This window comes from Galeopterus variegatus, unplaced genomic scaffold (genome assembly GCF_000696425.1).
Source record: "Galeopterus variegatus unplaced genomic scaffold, G_variegatus-3.0.2 Scaffold2087, whole genome shotgun sequence".
Lineage (NCBI taxonomy): Eukaryota > Metazoa > Chordata > Mammalia > Dermoptera > Cynocephalidae > Galeopterus > Galeopterus variegatus.
This window is the reverse complement of record NW_007728198.1, coordinates 42,566-59,790: the sequence shown is the minus strand read 5'-3', so window position 1 is coordinate 59,790 and position 17,225 is coordinate 42,566. Positions and strand designations below refer to the sequence as shown.

Here is a 17,225-nt window from a genome sequence, read left to right as displayed (position 1 = left end):
GGCCTGGGCTTGTAGCATCTTCAGTAAGAACCATGAGGGCAAATTCACCTATGTTTAAAGGGAGCTGTCTTCTGAGAAGCAGTTGAAAATAAATTTCCTCGGTGATTTAGAGTAATAATGTTACTTGCTTAAACCAGTGGCTCATTTGAGTTTAATTTAATTTAATTTTTCTATTTATCTATAATGACTGTTTATGAGAAACACAGTATATTTGCAGATAAATATGTCTCAGACAAAAGCAGTTTACTTTTCTCATACCTGGAAGGGGCTTGACCAGAACAACAGAGGGCAGACCACCTGAGAGCCAGACTTACGGATTTAGTCCCGGCTCTGCCACTTATTCACTGTGTGACTTTGGGATAGTTACTTGATATTTCTGTTCTTCAGCTTTCTTTATTTGAAAATGAGGAAAATCTGTGAGTAAAGCCAATGTGTGTTCAAGTATGTGTGTATACTTGTTCATGTGTGGGGGATGTCCATTGGTGGAATCAAATATGGCTTTAGATTATACATGTGCCTTTTAAAAAATGTTTGTCCAGAGAACATATTTCAGGGTCACAAATTCAAATGCCTTTAATAATAACAATAATAGCTAATGGTTTTATAGTGCTTACCCTAGGCCAGCATTGTTATAAGACACACATACACACCCACCCACACACATACACACACATTTACTCTTTCCAGCTGTTTGTGGTAGGTCCTATTATCTGTCCCATTTTATAGATGAAGAAAGTGAGTCATAGATAGATTACATAATGAACCCAGCATCACACAGTTAATAACTGTTGGGGTCATGATTTGAACCCAGCCTGTCTGGCTACTGTCTGAACTTTTAACCACTATTTTAAGTGCTGAATGATAGGTGCTTGGCAATAGGGAGTGATAGGACCTGGAGTATCCTCCCTACAGGCATTCAAATTTATATTTTAAAAAACACCACTAGCAAAAGAAAACATGTCTATGAGTAGAATTAGGCTGACAGGCCATCAGTTGTAACCTCTGATATAACTGTTAATTGATAACAAAATCTATAGGGAAAAAGCTAAGGATAGATTGTTCAATCATGGATGTTTCTTCCAATTCATATGTAAAGTTTTAGCAACATTCGTGTGAGAGAATAGTCCTATTATTGGCAGCTGGAGGAAGCAAATATTTTGCTCCTAGTACCAGAAACTATTTCTATTTGGTAGATAAGAAAGCCAGTGGATTTCTAGAGCATTACAGAGGTTTTAGTCCCCTTGGATCATTAAGAGAGTGTCTGATGTTCCAGATCCCTCAGACAGCTGCTCTGGGGTGACACAGAAACAGACCAGAGACCCATGAGCTCTTCATTTAGCTCAGACTTGTTAGGTCCTGTCTCCACTATTGCAGCCCCTGTTCTTACATTTATTGTGTTCTGCTATGTTCATCAGTAAGTAAGTAGAGTTTTATGGAATTTGGAAGGGCGTGTCATTTTTAAGATGCTGCCTTCATGAGCAGCATCTTAAATATGTGAAAGATGAATCTCTACAGTTGTACTCCTATTTTTCATCAGTTTTTTCATGGTTAAATTTTTTTTTTCCAGATCAGGTTTCACCATGGCTGAAATTGAACCGATGGGAGTCTTCCAATTTTCCCCTAGTTCAAGAAATATCATGGTGCCAGAGGATGCACAGATGATCAGATTACATGTACAAAGACTGTTTGGGTTCCACAGCGATCTTATTAAAGTTTCCTATCAGACAACTGCAGGAAGCGCCACGCCACTAGAAGACTTTGAGCCTATTCAGAATGGGGAACTGTTTTTTCAAAAGTTCCAAGCCGAGGTTGATTTTGAAATAACCATTATTAATGATCAACTTACTGAAAAAGAAGAAATTTTTTACATTAATCTTACTTCAGTAGAAATTAGGGGATTACAAAAGTTTGATGCAAGCTGGAGACCACGCCTGAATGTAGATTTCAGTGTTGCAGTGATCACAATATTGGATAATGATGACCTGGCAGGAATGGATGTTTCTTTCCCTACAACAGCTGTGGCTGTAGCAGTTGACACAGCTCTCATTCCTGTAGAAACTGACTTCACCACACATCCTGTCACAAGTGAGACAACTGACATTCCACAGGCAACTGAAATGGTTGCTGTTGTTACTGAGGCAACTGGTATATTTGCTATCCCTGAGAAACTTGTCACCATTTATGGGACATCTGACGTGCCTGAGAAGCCTGACGTGGCCACTGTAACTTCCAGTGTTTCCATTCATGGAATCTTTAGTCTTGGGCCACCCATTGTGTACGTTGAAGAGGACGTGCAGAATGGCACGTTCAGTACAGCCGAGGTTCTTATCCTAAGAACTGCTGGGCTTACCGGCAACGTCAGCGTAACGGTTAGAACTTTCGGTGAAAGATGTGCTCACAAGGAACCAAATGCACTGCCCTTTTATGATATGTTCGGAATTTCCAACCTAACATGGGCTGTTGAAGAAGAAGACTTCGAAGAACAAACTGTTATCCTTGGCAACGTCAGCGTAACGGTTAGAACTTTCGGTGAAAGATGTGCTCACAAGGAACCAAATGCACTGCCCTTTTATGATATGTTTGGAATTTCCAACCTAACATGGGCTGTTGAAGAAGAAGACTTCGAAGAACAAACTGTTATCCTTACATTTCTAGATGGAGAAAGAGAACGTAAAGTATCAATTCCCATTTTGGATGATGGTGAGCCTGAGGGGCAGGAATTCTTCTACGTGTTTCTCGCAGACCCTCGAGGGGGAGCCAAGATTGTGAAGGGAAAGGATGAGACTGGGTTTGCAGCTTTTGCCATGGTCATTATTACAGGTATATCTTTGAAGTGATGGAGATAAAAATGTACTTTTTTGCTACAGAATTTGTGATAGGGTCAACATTGTGTAATGTTGAATATACTGATTATCCTGATTTGAGTACCACATATCACACACGGGTGTGGATATTCAACACTGTACTCCACAGATATGCACAATCAATTATATTTCAATAAAAAAAGAATTAAAAAGGGAACAGGAAAAAAAATAAATAAAAAGGCTTCTCAATCTATGACCTTCTGTAATTCTAAGTTTTCCCTTATATCTAGCCATAGAAATAAAACATTATTGCTTGCAAAAAAAGATTTTATTTTACATATTTGTGGGGTACATTGTGTTTCAATACATGCATATACTGTACATTCATTGACTTAGGGTAGATAACATGCCTTTGTACATGTTAATCCGCCACTTCACCTCATCCTTGTCTTCCCTTCCATGTTGGCCTCTGGTAACTATTATTCTACTCTACTTCTATGAGAACAGCATTTTTTTTTTTTGATTCCATATGCGGGTGAGATCATGTGGCATTCGTCTTTCTGTGCCTGACTTACTTCACTTAACATGATGGTCTTTAATTCCCATCCATGTTGCTGTAAATGACAGGATGTCCTTTTTTTAATAGCTGAGTGGTATTCCATTGTGTATACATACCACAGTATTTTTTTCCAATCCATTCATCCACTGATGGGCATTTAGGTTGAGCCATCTCTTGGCTCTTGTGAATAGTGTTCCCATCCATGTTGCTGTAAATGACAGGATGTCCTTTTTTTAATAGCTGAGTGGTATTCCATTGTGTATACATACCACAGTATTTTTTCCCAATCCATTCATCCACTGATGGGCATTTAGGTTGAGCCATCTCTTGGCTCTTGTGAATAGTGTTGCAGTGAACATGGGAGTGCAGGTATCTCTTCGATATATTGATTTCATTTCCTTTTGGTATATGCCCAGTAGTGGGATTGCTGGGTCATAAACTAGTTCAATTTTTAGTCCTCTGAGGAACCTCCATGCTGTTTTCCACAATGGCTGTACCAATTTACATTCCCACCAGCAATGTAGGAGAGTTCCCCTTCTGCACCTCACTGATACTTGTTGTTTTTTGTCTTTTTTGATAACAGCCACTCCAACTGGCATAAGGTGATATCTCCTTGTGGTTTTAATTTGCATTTCCCTGATAATTTTCAATTTACCTCTGAAGTCAAGCTATATTTCTTTAATTAAAATAGATCAGCTTGTCAGTACTTTACACTAATTAGAGTAATGACAAAGCCATCTCATAATTTAAAAAAAATTTCATTGTTAATTGACAACAAATTGTATATTTTGTATAAATTTATGGGGTACAGAGTGATGTTGCAATTTATGAGTACTATGTGGAATAATTAAATCAAGCTAGGTAACATATTTATCACCTCAAATACTTAACATTTTTTTGTGATGAGAATGTTTGAAATTTACTTTTTTAGCAATTTTGATATGTACAGTATTCTTTCATTAATTACATTTACCACACTGTGCAATAGATCTCAAAACCTACTTTTAGGATTTGATGCTTCCTAGAGTTTTTATTTTATTTTAGCCATTCAGTTACAATTCAGTCATAATTTTGCAGTTGTTCGACTTTCTTTTATACCTAGCATCATTCCATTGGTTGCCCTACAAATTCACATCAGTTAGAATTAATATCACTTATTCTTATTCCTATTGCTTATAATGAGTATTGTAAATTCTGATTTATTCTATGTTATTTACTGATATTACTCACATTGGCTTAATGCCATCTATATGATTCTATTAAAATAAGTTCAGCAGTCAACGTTCTCTTCCCCCATTCCATGACACAGATATTTTATTACAGTTATTTGAATATGACCATGATGGTAATTATCATTTTCTTGCTTCCGGATGCAGGACTCCCTTAAAGATTTTTTGTAGGGCTGGTCTTGTGGTGGTGAATTCCCATAGTTTTGTTTGTCGGGGAAAGACACAATTTCTCCATTTCTGAATGATAGCTTTGGTGGGTATAGTGTTCTTGCCTGGCAGTTTTTTTTTTTCTTTCAGTGCTTTGAATATATAATCCCACTCTCTCCTGGCCTGTAAGGTTTCTGCTGAGAAATCTACTGTGAGTGATGGGGATTCCCTTATAGGCGACTAGATGCTTTTCTCTTACTGTTTTTAGGATTCTTTCTTTACCTTATACTTTTGAAAATTTGACTACAGTGTGTCTCTGAGAGGACCTTTTTGGTTAAATCTGTTTGGAGATCTTTCAGCTTCTTGGATCTGGAAGTCCGTATCTCTCCAATAGTTGGGAAATTTTTAGTTATTATTTCATTAAATAAGTTTTCAGTTCCTTTTCCTTTCTCTTCCCTTCCAGAACACCCATAATATAGATGTTTGTATCCTTAAAGTTATCCCTTAGATCTCATTGGATTTCTTCATTTTAAAAAATCTTTTTCTTTCTTTTTTGGTCTGAGTTATCTCAAAAAGCCTGTCTTCATCCTCAGAAATTCTTTCTTCTGCTTGATCTAGCCTGTTGTTTAAGACCTCAGTTGTATTTTTTTAAATTTCATTTAATGAATTCTTCAGATCTAAGATTTCTGCTTGGTTTTTTTTAATGGTATTTCTCTCTTTATTGAATTTGTCCTTCAGATCCTGAATTTTTTTTTCTCATTTCATAATGTTGTCTCTTTGTATTTTCTTGTGCCTCATTGAATTTCCTTCATATTAATATTATTTGGAATTTCTTTTCAGGCATTTCATTGATTTCCTTTTCTATGGGTTCTTGTACTAGAGAATTATTGTATTCCTTTGGGGATGTCATGGTTCCTTGTTTTTTCATGTTTCTTGTATCCCTACATTGATGTCTGGGCATCTGGTTGGAACAGTTTCTTCTTCCAATACTCTTGAGTAGATTTTGAAGGGAGAGAATCTTTCCTGTAGATATGTTGTACAGTACCAGTCGGGTAGAGTGTTTTCAGTTTGATTCCTGGTGAGCACAGTAGTGTAGTATTTGTGTGATTTCTTTGAATTATTCAGCATCAGAGTTGTCTGTGAGTGCCTCCGTGGCCTAGGCTTGGGGCGACAGCTCTTTGCCAGAGTGAGTGACACTGGGTGTGTTGTAGGGGTCATGGACAAGATCTTGAGTTCTTGGGAAAAACATTGCATTGCTCTGCAGCTCCTCAGCTGGAGTGGAAGACCCAGGCAGGCTCACTGATGCCCCAGCCAGGATCCTGTGCCTCTGATAGAGGCATTGGGGTGCTCTGTAGCTCCTCAGCTTAGGTGGGCAACACTGGGTGGGATTTCTCAGGTTACAGTCAGGACCTTGGACTTTGAAGGAGACAATGAAGTTTTCAGGAGCTCCTCAGCTGAAGTGGGTGACTCTGGATAGGGTCACTAGGGCTTTGGGATAATACCCCAAAAGAGGCACTGGGGCACTCTGCAGCTGCTCAGCTGAAGTGAACAACACTGAGTAAGGTCACTGGTTCCATGGGCAGGACCCTGTGCCCCCAAGAATGATGCTGGGATGCTCTGTAGCTCCTCAGCTGTACTGAGCCACTTTGGCAAAGTTGCCTATGCCATGAATAGGGCCCTGGATTCCCAAGAGAGACATGGGGTGCTCTGTACCTTTACCATTGAAGTGGGCTGCACTGGGTAATGTCTCTGTAGTCATGGGTGGGGCCATGCACCCTCAAGAGAGATGCTACGTTGCTCTCCAGTACCACTGTTGGAGTGGGCCACTCTGGGCAAGGTCATTGTGGTCATGGGTGAGACCCTATTCTACCAATAGGAATGCTGGATCACTCCACAACTCCTCAGCTGGAGTGGTCAACTCTGGATAAGATCACTGGGGTCATGGGCAGGACCCTGCACACCCAAGAGAGATGATGGTGTGCTCCATGAAGTACTATTTTCATTAGAACCATGCCAGTTGTTTTTTCCTTGGAAAAGAAAATGATGTTTCTCCTTGTGAGAAGCTTATAATCTACTAGGAGAGATCAAATCACCACCCAGGGTGACAAGAAAACACTTGCTGCTGATGAGAAAAAGTCTACCTCAAATTCTGATGCCAGATTAAGAAGTAATTGTAGTGATTAATTGGTGAGGATGAGGTTTGGCAGTTTAGTTGAGACAAAGCACACGAGACACTAAAACAAATTAGTCCAACACGTGCATGTTCCTAATAAATGGGCTTCACATTTACTTACACTTCAGACCTGGGAAACAGGCCTGGGGCTGATGACTAGTAGCTTTCCCCCTTCAAGGCGGTTAAGTGGTTTTCAGTTTCCTTAGTCCAACCTCCTACCTAACTTTAGAAATTGATTTCCTTGGGACCTGAGGAATAAGGTTTCAGGATGGTGTGTACAGGTGGTTTTTGAGGCAGACTGCTTTAAAGTCATTGCCTCTGGGATCACTTTGCAAAACTAGGCCACTGAGAAATAGAAAGCAGCAGGAACTGTACACTGGTATTTCTCTACTCTGAGATGTTAGCTTATTTGCTGTCTGGGATTTGAAGTGACTTTCATTGTAGAATGAGCTCTATGTTTGTTCCAGTTTAAATATTTTTAATGTGATGGTTTCTGTAACCTCAAGTGTTGTTCAGGAGAGTTTCTGATTCTCAGAGATGTACAGGAGTTTCTTAATAATTCTGTTTTGTTCTGGGGCAACCTTTTTGCTCAACCTTCTTATAAGAAGGTAAATCAGTTAAATAGAGTTTATTTATTTTACAAATATTTATGAAACACTTACTGTGTCCTGGATACTGTTCTCAGTACTGGAGATACAGTAGTAAATAAAACAGTTGTTGCTGTGGTCAAACTTATATTCTGTGGGGATATACAGACTTTAAACAGATAAATACATAAAATGTCAGGTACTATCAAATGTAAAGTAGGGTCTCATCAGAGGGAGATGAGTACGTGTGTGTCAGTGTGGGGAGCAGGATTTGCTGTTGTCTTTCTTCTGGAGTCTGCTCTCAAACTTTTAGCCTTATTGATGTTATCATATTTTTAGTCTATATTTAGTAACGATCTTTAGAAATTTTAGCTCCCCCAACTTACTTGTGAATGTTGTTTCACTTTTATGCCATCTGAACTGGCAAGATTAGTGAAGCCTGGGAGATCTTTTAAATTAAATATGTCATAGACCTCCAATTTTCTTTTCAGGGAGTGATCTTCAAAATGGCATCATAGGATTCAGTGAAGAGTCCCAGAGTGGACTAGAACTGGGGAAAGGAGCTGATATGAGAAGACTGCATCTTATTGTCACAAGACAGCCAAACAGGTACGTATATATAGGTAGGTCATCTTTTGCCCTTTATTTTTACAGTATTAACCATTAGCAGTAGTACAGATACACAGGATGTTACACCTTCCCTACATGAGGGGTCTTCCAAAAGTTATGGAAAAATTCATATTATCTTTTAATTCTATTTTTCTACAATTTTTTAAAAGTACTCGTGTGTGTGTGTATGTATGTGTGTGTGTGTGTGTGTGTGGTATAACATCCCGTGTGTCTATTCAGCATCTAATTTGAATTCATGCAATGATAGAAGCAGAATGAAATGTTGATAGAAGAAGGTAGTGTGGAATTTAGTATGTCAGTGTTCCAATGCTCTGGTTCTTAACCTGTGATTTAACATACTTGGTTCATGATCATAATTTAGGGCTACCTTGAATGTTTTGTACTTCATAAAGTACCATACACATGTTAGATTATGTAAATCATCACTCCATCATATTTAATATTCTCTGATCACTCCACAATACAACTATTTTACTGTGAGGGAGACTTGGAATACCAAAATTTTTCTTGCAACTTAGTACTGTGTAGTAACATCTTTTGAATGCTCATCACATATATGCACTTGGTATGTACACATGCACGTGGTATACATATAAATATATATAAACATATATATATATATATTGCATATTTTTAAATGTATATATATATAAAACTACATTTTTGGCCTAAATATTCTGTGAAAATGTAGGTCGCCTTTTGCCCTTACAATAACAATCATTTTTAGCAATAGTGTTTTTCCTTTAGAAAAATTCTTGGTAAAAGACATATAAGAAACATTTACTTGAAGACAGAAGTTCTCTATAATTTTTATTTACATTTTTGGACCTCAGTAGGCAGAAAAGTATTATTTATTTTCACATTCCTGATTCAAGTGGTTCAGTCAATACTTACTCATTATTGAATAGAGTGTAGTCAAAGAATACCATGTAAACCCTGAACCTTTATTTTCTTTTTTTGATCAGTAAGAGGATTGCAACCCTGAGCACAGTGTGGTCTGCACCACGCTCAGCCAGTGAGCACACTGGCCATCTCTATGTAGGATCTGAACCCGCAGCCTTGGTACTACCAGTGCCACACTCTCCTGAGTGAGCCATGGGGCCAGCCCTGAACCTTTATTTTCTTGTCTGTAATGAGGAGAATTGGTCATTTTCAGTATTATCAGTGGTAGAGTAAGTGCTGTACTTTGGATGCAGAGGTACAGTTGGACACAGTGATAACACACTCTGTCATGCATTTGCATGGATTTGCTTTATTCACAGGGCCTTTGAAGATGTCAAGGTCTTTTGGCGAGTCACACTTGACAAAACAACCTCTGTGCTCCAGAAAGATGGGGTAAACCTAGTGGATGAGCTCCTGTCTGTGACAGGAGCCACGACCTGTGCAGCTGGTAAAACAAAATGCTTTATCACTGTTGAACTCAAACCAGAGAAGGTAAGAGGAAATGAGGCACAATGTTGTCAATTCCTGATTATATTTCTTTAGAACTAATAATTTCAGAGCCACTTTATTTAAATTTACATATTATTTATGTGGAGATTCTTTGTGTCTTGCCCAGCCATAATGTCTAAATCTGTTTGCTGTACAGCAGTCTTTAGACTAAATTCTTGTAAATAAGCTTATCATTTTTTTCCTTTTTTGTTTCTTGCTATTTCCAAGATTTCTCCTGACCCAGCTTCTCATTGTATGAATGATCCCTTCAGTCATTTTCAGCCAGTTTAGTTACTCTGAATGTTTAGCATTTTGCTTTTATCATATCCAGAAACTTGGAAGTTCTTTCATTCTTTATTACTATATAGTTAGGGAGTTCAGTTTTGATCTATGAAAGAGGCACAGAGGCCATGCTTGGTGAGTCTTTGGATAAATTTCTATTGGTTCACATTGACATGGCACTAGGCATAGTAGTCTGTTTTGTTGCTTATAATAAACTACATGGAACTGGGTAATTTATAAAGAAAATAAAATCTACACTTACAGTTTCTGAGGCTGGGAAGTCCAATGTCCATCTGGTGGTGGCGACAGTGAACCAGGGGTCTAACATTGTAAGATGGGGGAAGCAGAGGGACCAGAGAGAGTGAAAGATTCTCCTCTGTCTTCTTTTAAAGCCCTCAAACCATGCCCCTGACCACCATTTTTAATCCATTCACTACTGCATGGTCCTACAATCCAATCACCTCTTCAAGGCTCCACCTTTCAATTAACATAACAGGATTTCCCACCCTCTTAACAGTCACAGTGGGGGCTAAGTTTCTAATACATAAAATATGGGGGATACAATTCAAGCTTCAATGAGTTTTGGGGGGACATAATTCAGTCCACTACATTAGGAGACAGGCATTCCCCCTTCTCTCCAAGGAAATCTGCGTTATTCAAATGGTGTTGGTCACTGATGACCTAACAGAGCTTTATGGGGCATTTAATAATCATGTGTAGCTTTTCTTAAATGATTATTATGTGTTACTTTAATCCCCAAGGAGCACTCAGTAGTATTTGTTCTTTGTCTGCTGCTTATTTATTAAATTCAAATATTTAATTCAAAGTCTAGCCACCAAGTTATGAATGTTCAAAAGTATAATGGATTCTTTGTACATACCAAGCACTTTAAACAGCAGAGAAAGCATGCACAAATACAATTGCTTCAAAACATATACCTATACCTAAACCCATCCTGAAATAACAATTCTGTAGGTTTAACTATTTTTCATTTTTTTCTGTACTTGTTTTTTCACCTTCTTAGAATTACCTTAATTGTTATACTGATCCAAGGTTACAGTAATACATATCTTCTTCGGATTTTAATAATTTTACTGGTTCCAAAAGAGAAAGAAAACTTGTCTTAGATTACCTAGGGTTCCATGCCCTTGGTTATCACCACTTCCTCCTTGTTCTGTGGTAGCACCAACGGTCTTAGTCCTTGTCCCAGGCTACTTCAAATGAGAAGTGCTGGTCATCTTATCGAGATCCATTTTCTGACTTCCCTTGTTAAATCAATATGTTTCTTAAATTTATGCTTTCCAGGTTAATTTTTTTCAATACTGTCTGTTTTGCACAGAGTGATTTGTTCTTTTAAATTTTGCAGCACTGACCTTACATTAAGATCAGATCAGAGTTGAGTTTTCTGCCACATCCTCAGAAGCAGCTAATTTTCTTTTTTTTTTTGTCTTTTTTGTCTTTTTCCGTGTCCGGCAACGGATCGCAACCCTCAGTGTTGCCCCCGTACCGGACCGGGGACCGGCAATGGGATTGCAACCCTCAGCGTTGCTCCCGAGCCTCGCTCAGCCAGTGAGCGGGAACCGGTCTGTATGTGGGATCCGAACCCTCGGGTGGGAGCGCCGCCGCGCTTCCCAAGCGGCGCACTATCCAGTGCGCCACCGGGCCGACCCCAGAAGCAGCTAATTTTCAAAGCATTTTGCTTTCATTGTCTTCCTAGCAGTTAAAAGGCAGGTAGAGGTAATGGTAATATACATTCTAGTTTCAGTAAGAGGAAATTTAAAAGGAAGGAAGAGGAAGAAGATATGTTTCTTATGAAAAAGAAAAAATGTTTTTTGAAAAAGTGCTATGAACTTCTAATATGCATTTTGTTTTATGATTAGAAGATGACTCACTGCTCATCTAGTTCAAATTCTTCTTTTTGTGTCTGATAAACTGATAACTAGCAATGTAAACAAGACAGGTTCTGCAGCCACTTTTGTAGTGGGCTTTGAGAAATTATTTGGAGGTTCTAGCAGAGCAACACAGTTATTCCTAGACTTTTGACCTAAGAACCATCTTCTTCATTTTTTTGTCAAAGGAAGGAATTCAATTATATTGAACTTATTTAGGGAGGCATTATGTGGTTAAGAGTTTGTGCTCTGATGATGGAAGAGTATGGTTCAAATATTAGCTCTTCTGACATTGGACAATATGTTTAGTTTTCCTGAGACTTCCAGGTTTAATGGGGTTAATAATAGGGCTATGAGGCAGATTAATTAAAATAATGAGTGAGAGACTCTTAGCACACTTCTTGGAAAGGAGTTGGCCCTTGATAAGAGATGGCAGGTACTGCTGTTATTCAGAATGGATGGGAATGGAGCCTTTGGAAATTCAGTGACTTAAATAGTAGCTACATCAACAAGAGTCATAGGAGGTGTACAAATATTGCAAACATGACAAACTCATCCACAGAATTATATCACTGATTAATGATGGTGTCTCAATTCAGTCCAGTCTTTTGACCATCAACTTAAAATTGTTCTACTCTATCCTATCTCTAATTATAATGTCTACAGTTATTCAATACTTTCATTTTCAAGTTATGAAGAATTTAAGTAACTTGCCTAGACAGTTACTGAGCTGAGATTAGAACCCATCTCTTGAATTTCAGTCCATTTCCCCGGTGATTTATCTTATGATTATATATTACCAAAATGTATAAGGTAATGATTAACTTAGGAAGTATGGTCTGAAACCAGAAAATCTGTTTCAATTAAAGAGTGTTTAAACATTAAAAAAATTTTAAACATATTTAAGTAAAATATTGTTTCATTATTACTTTGGTTTTTTGCTTCTGAGCAGTTATGGGCCCAAGAAAAATCATTTTATACTTGGGGCAAAAGATCATGCTGGTGTGCTTCTGACCTAACTAGAAAAGGAAACTGCTGGCACTTACACGTGGAATGGGCTCTTCTTGTGAGGTCTCCAGTCATGTTTAGGAGTCTAGAAGTTCAGATCTGATGTGTGAGTCTCTGTTTCCCAGTAGACTTGAGGATTATTGCTTGAATAGAATAGTTCTTCATTAAGACTAGAAGATTCCTTTTGTCTCTAGTCTGATTATGTGTAGGTATCCGTTTTTATATAGCTCAATTTAGATGGTTCTGTTCTTAGATTAGACATACTCTTATTACTATTAAGTGGTTGTAAGTAATCTAATCATCATAGAAATGAAAAGAAATATTGTACTGGAAAATAAAGATAAGAGTCTCATTTGGAATGTAATATGCTAAAATCCTTAGTTAAAAGAAACTATTGTGAATTCAAGCTCACTTGGCCCATAGAGAATAATAGCTCTTGGATATAGTTACCCATACTTTCTGAATGCTTTACTTAATTTTATTTGCCAAATGTAGTTTCTCAAAAGTAGGAATAGTACAGTTATTTCCATATTTTAATATTTAATGACAGTTGATCAGCAGAAATAAAGAATGATGTGTGCCATAGAAAAGCTAGACATATTTCTTCACACAACAAAAGGAGATTAAGTTTATTTATTGTGTGACTAAGATATGACTTATTCCTGGATAATCCTGAAGGGTTTGTTGTATTGTTTCATGACATATGATTATTATTAAAATTATCACAAAACAAATAATGAATAAAGCCTTTGCTGATAGATAAAAATGATGCATTATATCAAATTAGACAATGACAGGACTCATGCAGTTGAAAAATGCATCAGTTCAGCTTCTTTGGGTTATGCCAAGAAGCTAACAATACTGCTAACATTTTTAGATTATTGTGTAAGAGTGAATCATTAGTAAAAACAGATGATTGATAATATGTTGTAAAATTGAATTCAGGCTTTAGAAAATAAGTCATTATAGATTGCTAAGAAAGAACCAAGGTAAAACATGAGCAAACTATAACCAGCAAACTAAATTTAGATTTATTTAATACTGAATTTTGGGAAAATTTGACATATACATAAAATTACAGGATTCACTATTATCAATATTTGGTCATATTTATTTAAAACCCTTTAAAAGTAAAAGAAATAAAAATAAAACTTTATGAAGTTGAAACTCCCTTTTCCCCACCCCCAGTATTATTCTCCAGCTCCACATCCTGCCCTTTCCTGCCCCTGACCCCTCCACCTAAGGCAACTGCTGTCATGGTATGGTTTGTTATAACATCTTTACATAAATATGTATTCATTAACAACATGTAGGAAGCTGTGTTTAATTTTCAACTTTACATTTATGGTATTATTGTATATGTGCCATTATGCAACTTGGTATTTTCACTCATTGTCAGTTTTTGAGATCCATCTGTGTTGAAAAGTATTGAACTAGTTCATTTCTTTTAACTACTTTATAAAACTTCATTATATGAGTACATTTTATTTATTCTTTTGCTTATTGTAGTATATATACAATGTCTTCTGACATTGATTTTCCAGTGAAAAGCTCACGCAAAGTAAGTAAATGTATTTTTAAAGAAAGATCAAAAAATGAATCTCATGGTAATCTAACATAAGAATTTAATTCTTCAATTCTATGCAATGTATCTCTGGATGTATATTTATTTCTGTAATTTATGTGTATGAATTATACCATTTCTTAATATCAGAATATCTAAAAATAGATAAGTATTAGTAATAGTCCTTTTATTTTCTTTACCTTTTTCTCTTTGTCAGATACGTCAAATTGAAGTACTTTTTTTTGTGGAATTGTATGAAGTAACTGCTGGAGCAGCAATAAACAATAGTGCTAGATTTGCACGGATTAAAATCTTACAGAGTGATGAACCTCAAAGCCTCATGTATTTTTCCGTGGGTTCTCGGCTAGCAGTGGCACATAAAAAGGCCACTTTAATCAGTTTACAGGTGGCCAGAAATTCTGGGACAGGACTAATGATGTCTGTTAATTTTAGTACCCAGGTAAGGATGGAATACATATATATATGTATGTACATATTCATACACATTAAGGTTTTCTTCTTTAACTGCAGTAAGTGTAATGAAACAGAACAATTGATCATTATTTTTTGAGGATACCATCTTAATTCACTTTTTATTTATTATTTTAAACTTTATTTTTAAAACAGCTCTGCTTTTCACTCATCAACAACAGATGTTGTTTTAAAATAATAGACTTTTCTATTTTTCTTTCTTTTGATAAATTTGATTTTACAATGCAAAGTATCTTACATGAATCTGTTCTCAAATCTCTAGAGCATTAAAATTTCTTCAAAATGTAACTACATAAGATCGCAAGCAAAAAGTAAGGGTCTCGTTATGGTTTATGTCCGAACTTGAAAATTTTCTTGTTTAGAACCTCAAACACTAACTGATCATTATATTTATTTAAATCTGTAAGTTCACGAGGCTTCATCGCCACTTTTTCAGATCCATCTTATTAGGTGACATCAGGTTAAAGACGGTGCAGGGAGTATCCGGGGACTCAGAAGAATAATGCTACATAACACTAAGTGACCAGATCCTGGGCTTGGCCCAGACAACCCATGTACCTTTGCAGCATGATCTTTCACTTTAATTTAGCAGCAGAATTCTAATGTAATAAAGTAAAAATGTCTACCTACTCTGCTTGAATGAAGCATGACATGGGGATTGGAGCTTGCTTACTTTAGCCCTCTTTTCTTCCCCTCCTTGACCCATATAACTGCAGGAAACCCACAGTTTGAAAACTACCATTCTGGACAGTGCTGCCATTTACCTGTTTCAAAATTCTAAACCTGGTGACTCTTTAGGCCTCAAGGTTACAGTTTTATTAAAAGTACTGTTTAGTATGTGCTTTCATTGGGTAGGTCAAACAAGCAGAACATTCCGTGTCTAAAATACAACTTTTTATGGCCAGTATATTGTAGCCATTGTGTGAGTCAAGGATGGGAGGTTAGGTCTAGAGCTATGGGTAGTATGCTGTCCTAAGTCCACAGCTCAGTGAACAGGACGACAAAATTCTCTATTTTGTGAGACCCTAGAAATAAACTGCTTTCTAAATGGCCTTGAAGTTGTATGAACACAAAGAGAAGTATTTTGATTCATAATGGGGAGATTTTAGTATTTTTGTTTAGAGTGTTTAAGATAGGAAGAGAAATGAGAAAAAATTTATTCTTCATTCTTCCTCTTCGCACATGAAATATATATGGCCATATGCTCACTACTTTACAGAGTGTGAGAAGGGGGACTGGAGAGGAAGGAGAGATGATAACATTGAGTTGAGTCACATTTTAAACCAGTTCATCCACACAGACGAGTGGCGAATTGAAGTTGTCAAAAGAAGAATCTGAGTGCCAACATCGCTGTCACTCATTTATGTTTTTTCTAGATTCTTCATAAGTGATTCTTTGCAAAACACATGCTGCCACTAGCATGTAAGTCATAAAGACCCTTATTTATGGAGCAATATATTTTTATGAATTTCCAGTTTTCCCTACTTTGATGGTTAATTTTATGTGTAAACTTGACTGGACCACCTATATATTTGGTGAAACATTGTTCTGGGTGTTTCTGTCAGGGTTTTTGGATGAATTTAGACTGAATAGAGCAGATTTCCCTCCCATTATGAGGGAGCTTTATCCAATCAATTGAAGACCTGAATAGAGCAAAAACACTGACCATCCCTTGAGTAAGAGATAATTCTTCCTGCCTGACAGCCCTTGAATTGGAACACTGGCTTTTTCCTGCCTTTGGACTTGAGCTGAAACACTGGCTTTTTCTGAGTCTCAAGCCTGCTGGCCTTTAGACACCATTGGCTGTCCTGGTTCTCAGGCCTTCAGACGTGGAATAGAACTAAACCATTGACTTCCTTCAGTCTCCAGTTTTTGCCAAATCTCTCTCTCTCTCTCTCTCTGTACATATATACATGAATATTTTCATTAACTTTGTGTATACACCCACAAACACACATTCTATTTGTTCTAACACACATACTATATAGACTTAGTAGGGAGTATTCATGGCTGTGGTATTTTAACTAACATAATGGAAGTGAAGAATGGAATCTGAAAAATTTACTAGGAATAGGGAACTTATCTTCCTGGGAAGATGGAGTAGATGTATCTTTCCCTGTTAAGTACAGCTAAAGACCTTGGACATTATATATAAAACAACATCAGAAGACTCTGAACGGTGGAGAGAAGATAGAAGTCTAGCTAGGGACCCGGTGACTCAAGGAATGATAATATAGTGGTGAGTTCTCATATCACAGACTTGAAGCTGAAGAAATTGGCAAACAGAAACACTAAAGGGGACCAAAAAAGCTCTCCCACAAAAGCCTGCTCTCTTGAGCAAAAGGAACAGAAAAGGGGCAGCCTAGCAAGACAGAAAACTTTTAGATAATAACTGCTGTACTCCAGCCAAACAATGTCGAAAAACCAGAC

At 37.2% G+C, this 17,225-nt stretch overlaps 1 protein-coding gene across 1 annotated transcript in view; it reads left to right on the top strand.

Moving 5' to 3' along the window:
- GPR98 (G protein-coupled receptor 98) overlaps positions 1–17,225 on the top strand; it is a gene marked incomplete at its 3' end in the record, with an annotated part of 235,145 nt that overhangs the window by 182,431 nt on the left and 35,489 nt on the right. Inside the window, exons 73-77 of the mRNA XM_008580425.1 lie at positions 1,568–2,452; positions 2,600–2,820; positions 7,991–8,108; positions 9,392–9,563; positions 14,521–14,763. Of these exons, the coding sequence (XP_008578647.1) occupies positions 1,568–2,452; positions 2,600–2,820; positions 7,991–8,108; positions 9,392–9,563; positions 14,521–14,763 (1,639 nt within the window). The remainder of the gene's footprint in view (positions 1–1,567; positions 2,453–2,599; positions 2,821–7,990; positions 8,109–9,391; positions 9,564–14,520; positions 14,764–17,225) is intronic.